Source organism: Trachurus japonicus, chromosome 4 (genome assembly GCF_045865225.1).
Source record: "Trachurus japonicus isolate A0001 chromosome 4, Traja_1.0".
Taxonomy (NCBI): Eukaryota; Metazoa; Chordata; class Actinopteri; order Carangiformes; family Carangidae; genus Trachurus; species Trachurus japonicus.
Window position 1 is genome coordinate 15,693,140 of NC_140910.1, and position 7,828 is coordinate 15,700,967.

At 42.8% G+C, this 7,828-nt stretch overlaps 1 protein-coding gene across 1 annotated transcript in view; it reads right to left on the reverse strand.

The window, feature by feature from the left end:
* The window catches only part of rnf11b (ring finger protein 11b), a 28,591-nt gene extending 20,806 nt beyond the window's left edge, over positions 1 to 7,785 (reverse strand). Inside the window, exon 1 of the mRNA XM_085774278.1 lies at positions 7,201 to 7,785. Coding sequence (XP_085630404.1) covers positions 7,201 to 7,323 — 123 coding nt within the window. The 5' untranslated portion in view covers positions 7,324 to 7,785. The remainder of the gene's footprint in view (positions 1 to 7,200) is intronic.
* Between the last annotated feature and the right edge of the window lie 43 nt (positions 7,786 to 7,828).

The window sequence follows — 7,828 nt, forward strand, 5'->3', positions numbered from 1 at the left end:
GCCGCAGGCCGAGTGCCGCAGATAATCCCACCGTGCTGATATACAGTACAACAGCACGACCTCGAGTGTGATATTGCTTTTATACAACAGTGCTACGAGCGCATTTTAGAACAGTAATAAACTACAAGAGATTATGATTTGTTTGTTTATTTAATCATTTATTTGGCTCCGCCAACAGAAATAGTTCCGCAACTGGAAGGGAGACAAGGCTGTTGCCAGGCAACACATAAACATTTCATACTAGCTTGCTACTAGCTACAAGCTTTTCCACCGAGCTGCTTCCAGACTGGTTCTGGTTCGGAGCCCGTGTCTGATTAGCACCGGAGCAACAGGACCAGCGTGAAGACACAGAGACGTTATCGATACCGTATTACATTTGTTTATCTGCTATGTAATCAATATAAACACAGTTGAAGCTAGTAGCTGAGCTACGTGGCTAACAACAGCTAACGCTAATATCAAAACACATCACCGTCAAAACGTAGTTGCCCCCGCGGCGATTTTTTCCCAGCCGGGTTTAGTAACGTTAGAGATTTATCACCAATTAGACTGACCAGGTCAGGTCCGGGTTTTAATGTTCAGGTTTATAACTGTAGCAGCAGCAGACAGATGGGGCAGCTCCTGTATGGGGAGCGTGGCTCTGACTTACGGTAGCTCCTGTCCAGCTGAACAGCGGAGTGATAATGTCTGTAAAAAGTCGCAGTGCTGTTATACTGTATATCAGCACTCATGGAACGTCTCTTGTCCAATCAAATTGCTCGGTTGGGACCGGTCGGAACTAACTGTTGTATAATCCTGCTTTAAACGCACAGTATGTACTTGTAACGCTCAGGGTCTCTCACTCAAAGCTATAATAAAAGATGACGTCATGAAAGTACTAGTGTTGGTTCATGGGAGTTATTGTTACCATAAGCTTCTCCCAGTTTGGATTTCTTCATTGTGCATTGTTCTCAAAACAGAACGGACACCAGGTACCTTTTTGGTGGTAGGTCTTACCCTGTGTTCCAGTGAGACCCTTGGCCCACATGTCATTCTCTCTCTCTCTCTCTCTCTAAGGCAAAAATGCCCAAAAGAACATAAGTTCAGACACTGTGATTCACCTCTGACATAGCTGAAAACTGCGACTGCTTACATGTGGACCAGTTGTTCTACAGGTTTTACAGGGATTGGCATCAGTAAACGAATTAAGCATAAATAAAAAAAAAACAAATCAGTGATCACTTCAGCGGACACAAATAGAAGGTCTCCAGCAGCTGAGAAATGAGCTGCCTGACATTTTCCTGGCTTTTTTCTCAGAGAACTTTGAATCCGAACATTGGATGCTTAAATACTTCCTGTCGTTAAAGTACAGAATTGAAAACAACCAAGGTGTAAAAAGTGTATGTGACTTAAAACTACGACAAGACAGACCCATACACATAGGGCAAATGAGATGTCAATGACAGGCAACCAAAAAGATGACATAGGTGTTGTCATTTGGAAAGGAGCCATATCCTACCTGACCACTCGAGATTAATGTGGCAAGATTTTCAACTCGCTGGAGAACAGCAATGAGCTGGAAAATGACAACAGACATTATTACTGAATATTCAGACTGACAAATTGCCTGATGTGAGGATTTCCAATCTGTGGTGGGATGTGAAGGTTTCATAATTGTTCACAATTTCCATAATCTTTATTTATCATTATTGAAATTAACAAGTACAGCTTACTATACTGACCATTTTACTATTTAGGGGAAGCAACACTAGGAGGAGCATGAAGCAATTACAAGCTCTGAAATCTAAACTGTCTGTCAAGGGACTGAAGAGTAACAAAATCTTTGAACAAACCCTACAGACACCTGCACATAATACAGGCAAGCACGCACACAGGCTACGCAGAATACAATGGGGGGAGGAGAAGGATGCGCATTCGCATCACAGGATGTGTTTGTTGATGTGATAACAGGAGAGTCATATGGTTTAAACAGAGTCAAGTTGGGCCATTGTGTGTGTGATTTTAATTAATTATGGTATTTACATTGGCACATGACGCACCTCACACAAAGCCTTCCCTGAGTCACAAGGGAGCTATGGATGATGCACATAAACATGTCTTGGTGGAAAATGGAAAATGTTTAGCAAGTCCAAAAAGCAGCCATGAGCTGATAATGCTCCAGCAACATCAGCCACTATAAAATCAAGTGTCTAGGAAGTTGTGGCGGTCTGTTGTTCCATATTACAGACAAATTTAACAACCTTACACACTTAGATATGTCACTGTGACATGACAAAACCAACCTGCTCATACAAGGTGGGAACAGCAGCCACCAGCTAGAGAACTGAACGGTATGAATTTGAGATCTGGGACTTGTGGTTAGCACTTAGGAATAACAATCTCTGTGAGGCTGCATGTCAGCCAAAGCCCACAAACTATGTCACTGACCTGCAGTACAATGGCCTGTTTGTGAGCACCACTGCCAAGCCCTCCCACAATGAGTCCGTTTCCCATATTAGGGCAAGGCTGAGGATGCTGATACCGATCACCTATGGGTCAAATCAGCCAATCTACAGCAAATACTGATCATTTTTGGACTGCGTTGCTGACGGTGTACATTATATCACACTCAAAGTTTCACGTGGGCGACATGTTGTTTCATTTAGTTATGTGCTTGTGTATGACACAAGGTGGGCCTACAATACACAGCACTTCTCCCAGCAGACAGCAGAGTATTTGTTTTAAGGTGATGGTGACTAGAAGCATTAATCTGATCAACCAGTCCTATATTCTGATCAGCCGATTAATTGGGACATCCTAGACCACACTTTGAGTAATCTGTGTCAAAAGGCACTTAAATGCAGCATATCAAAGCCTTACGCCATCATATCTGCTTTAAGAGACTCCATCATACCTGTGGTGACGTCAGAAGCACTTTGTTTGGTCATCACAGTCGTTGGGTGAAGTTGAAGGCAGCTGGACTTCTTTTGATCTAACAAAAAGTCCAGCTGCCTTCAACTTCAGCACTTAACAACTACAATGACCTGGATGACTGAGAATCTCCACGTACATGTTGGTCACCAGACACACCGAGAGAAGTAGGTCACACTCTTATCCTGCTTTCCCAGCAGCTACAAGAGTGGCCATTTGCCATTTGGCTACTTCAAGTTGTCCGACTGGCATTTTACCATTTCATTTTATGGATTCTGTTACAAAGGAACATTTCTCGTAACGGAAAACAACCCACATCCTACTGAAACTGTAGCCACAGCTATGCAGAAAACCATTGTTTAGTTGAACATCTCCTCTTCTCCCTTTCATCCCTCTCTTTTCCTCATCTCCGCTCCACATTTGACAGCTAATTAGAAAACCACCTAAAGTATACTTACTTTCTCCACTTCCTCTGGCCGAGCTGGCTGAGCACAAAGCAAACTGCTGACTGCAAGACCTCTCATCTTGACAGCACTGCAGATGGTGGACAGAATCTGTGCCCCTCAATGGATTGTCTATGTACCCCCTCTGGGCTGATAAGCCGTCTGCAAGGAGATCTGACCGTGTCTTTGACCAGAGCAGCAGCAGCGACTTCTTTGTTGTGTTTTAGATCATTTTTTACCCTCAAGCCCTCATGGTGACACAAAAGTAACAGTGACAGTGAAAATGATGGACAACCTGAGCACACATGAAGCTGAACTTCAACCACTGCGAATCTGGTGCTGCTCCTTTCTTTGTGGTTTCAGAGGCAGCATTACAAGTCATATCTATGGGTAAAATACACATGGACAAATACACACATGCCCGCACACACACACCCACCCTCTCAAACACAAACACATGTTTCCTTATCTCGCATATAGCCTGCCCCCACACAGCCATGACTCAGCACTCGTTTCACCAGCTGCTTTCCGGTTCTCCAGTGCTCTGGCCTCTAAGTGATGATTCAGCACCGAAGGTTGACAATTCCTGGGAAGCTGTGGGATTCTCGCAAGTTGGGAGTCAGTTTAGCTATTGAAAAAAAAAGGCATCAGGCCATAGTCACTAAAGCAGACCATTAGGGGCACTGAAAGATAGAGGTCCAAACCAGTTAGTGAGTGGTGTTGTGGTTCTGGTCCACCTTTTCACCCTCTCTAGATGTGTTGACTGTGCTGTTAGCTGAGAAACATGTCTGCAATAATAATTCTTTGTCTCTTTATATACGTTTCAGTGTTATCAATCTGCCTCTAGTCTGCAGTGGTTCTTTTTATTGCTTTGCATGTTGCACTTTTATTTAACTGTTTATGAACTAGTGAATCCATGTCTTTGCGGTCTAACCTGACAGTCTGTGGCATGATCCCTGTGGTCTGGATCAAATATAAATTAACATAATTTTCTTCATTTGGCATATAATGCTGGTTTTTATCTTGTACTGTATATATATTTCTTCTTCTTCTTCTTCTTCTATGAGCTTTGAACTGTGTGCACATGTGTGGATTGGGGACAGGGCTGAGCCAATGGACAATGATCTGTCAGTGATCATTTTTCAACAAACATGAATACTTTACTAAAAGCCCTGTTTGAGAATAAAATCAACATTTAAATTACTGCTGTCTAAACTACTTTGTGTAAATGATGTCCACATATGACTTAATGCCACATATGCCAGTCTGCAGCCTCTTTTAACCAATTATTCAACAGCATCCTCCCATTTCCAATTGCTGGAATTCACCCTCTGATTCACTGCTGACTGTCGATTCCCAGGAAACAGCAATTGTTTGGCCTCAGGGTGGGTGTCTAAGCACACAGATCAACTGCTTTATGTGCATGTTGGATACACATTTTATAACTCTATGACTTGGATAGCAGATACAAAAAAAAAAACTTACATCTCTATCTTTAGGTGTCAAATCAGAACAAATTGCCATGCTCTCAAAAGTAATCTAGAGAACGAGGGATTCAATGGAAGTATCTTGCGTAAGGCTCAATTCACAACTGTCTCTTACAGTTCAGTTAGTCAGTCAGTGATGTGGTTTGGGCTTGGCGTACAGGTTGCCAGATTATCTGCTGTCTAATTTACAGGAAAGACTGTGACACAAAGAGCAGTCAATCCAGGAAACGTGTAAAGAAGTAGTTTGAATCAACTTCCTGGAGGCTCCTGGGTCTGCAGATAGGTGACAAATAAAAAGAGGAGGAAAAGGCTCTATCTCTCTTTAAGATTTTTCTTCATACTGTGTCTACTGGTATGCAAAGCTTCAATGCATCTCAGCACTGAACTGTGATGGTTACTTTTCAGATAGAGTGAATGCCTGGGACATGTGTAATGAAAATCCCCATTCATTCTCTTTTGTTGCCAGACAGCTAGACAAAATTAATGTTTCCATCCTGTCACATCTGTTTTTTTGGCTGTGAAAACAATACCATACTACATCACCACCTGTTTTCTGTATTTGTTTTCTGTAACTTAACCACGCCAGAGGTCATATTGTTTTTGTTTTGGATTTCACTGTTATGATTTCCGGCATCATTCTTTTTGCTATGACCCTTTGGTATGAAGGACAGATTTGCACTGTGCAGCTATACTGGCATTTGAACCCAGGGCTGTGCTCGATAGCCTCCATGAAAAGCAAACTCAATTCCAAGTAGTAGTCGAGTATAGTGAAGCCATTGGTCCTTCTTCTAACACAAACAGACCTTCTGACAGCTCAGAAGAAATGTGTGCTCTGTTCTCACACGGGGTTTTAGATGGTGAAGGTGCTGATTACTGTGGTCGACAGGGAGGAAATACCCTGGCAGATCTTAAAGAGCCCTTTATCAGTAGGTTTAAAGTAGTTAGTTAACCCTCATGTGGTACTGTGTCAGTCTGAACAAACTGTACACAAACTTTCCCAGCTCAGCTGAGAGCTTAGTCAGAGCTACAAAGAAACTTAGTCATGTTTGTGTCGTTTATTACACCATCGCTTCTCTATGAGACCAGAGCTGGCTGCTTACCTAATTGCTGTTTGCCAGACATGACAAAAACAACTCATAAAAATCTGGACACAAATGCATGTCAAGGACATCTAGCTCTGTTCAGATATAATATTTACTGACGCTGATGCAAATTCCACCGATAATAAATGGAAACTATCATGAATAAGAATTTTCTGTTATCAGAAACTGACCTTGTGTGAGTCTGTGCCTCTCACGTTACATGAATTCAAGTTACACGATTTACCATAACCTAATTTCTATAAGATAACTAATGGGAGATGTTTGAGGGGGAAGAAAAACAGGAATTACCAAATATATTTGCTGGAACTAGTTTACATTAAAAGTCGAATGTAAAATTTCAAACACAGACATACGTAGCTCTCTGTGAGAGCTGTCATGCTGGACTGACCTGACATCGCCCTCAGTTTCCCATTCATTTAAAAGCACTTATCTTAAATCTACAGAATAAGGCTTAGCTTAACCCAGTAACAGGCAAACTCTCTGCCAAGGCCTTACATAATGCATACAAGTCACATTTTAACATATAAATACACACAAGAGGAGCATAACACCATACATCATATTTACAGTTACAGCGTGCCAGGGTCTGTTTGTGGATGATCTAAATCAAGAAATAGGGACATTAATAAACAAAGTTGCTGCCCTGAAGGAGATCAGTGAAGGAAGGAAGCAGCTGAGAAAGGTATGAGAGTGTACAAAATCTACAAAACTCCCTCTTCAATGAAAAACTGGGGTCTGTTTCAACCCCATTCAAACTGCAGTTTATGCTGTTAAAGGGAACTACAAGCCATAATAAATGGCCTTTGTGTCTTCGTTCATCTCCACTGAGTTGGAACGTAAATTACATGGTTCAATGTGTTTCAATAAAGACTACAGCAAGTGATCACATAGTGCTACTATCATATCACTGAAGGGTGAATCATTACATGACTTCAGGGAGACGGTAGACACACAGTCAGGACCATCGGATATAACAAAGAGGATTAGTGTCATAAGGAGACAGGGTCACTCGGCTAGACCGCTGGCCAAGGGTGATCCAGGATCTGCAAACAGCTGATCTAGGTTCTGACATTGTTCATCTAAAACTAGTTTTCTGTGACTGGTTTACTGGGCCAGACACGCCATAGACGGGGTAACACCATCCAAACGTCAGGTATTTACGGAATTTGTCTCACCTTGTGAGTAAAAACAACAACAAAAACATAATTGCTAAATGTTAAGGTAACTTACTGGTCCAACACAGCCGACCAAAGTTACCTGATAGGGGGGCGGTGGCTCCTGGTCGGGGTCAGCACCGTCTCCGTAGCTGGCCCGGTCCGACTGAGATTCATGTAGCAAAGATATATCATCTGAGGTCGGAGATTTCAGACAGTTTCCCATCTCCTTCCTCGTCGGTCAAACTCTTCCTTTCTTTTCTCTCTCTTCCTTTCCGTCGGTGTCGCTGACCTAACAGCGGTCTTCACGGGCCACTTTCACGGTTAATGTCAGTGGATGAGAAACCGTCCAGGAGGGGCTGCTTTCTTTCCATACACAGCTGATGAATCTCCTCTCCCAGACGACGGGAGGGCTGCCCGATTCAACAACAACAACAAAACATCCCTCAGCTAGCAGCTAGCCACACAAAGAGCTAGCCTGCTGCTAACACAGAGCTAGCACTCGCAGGGGGAGCATCTAGCACTCGTCTGGCTGAAACATAAAAATGAATCAACGACTTTTAAAAAAGCCTTACGACATTACACATCCGCAGAGGCGGCGAGGCGAAGGATTTTTTTTTTTATCCTTCATTTAAAATGACAACGCAAACCGCAGCGAGCCTTTCTGGCTGTCAGGGACTTTCCAGTTCAGCTGCCCGACAACGACAAAGGTGGTGATGTAGCAACACGAA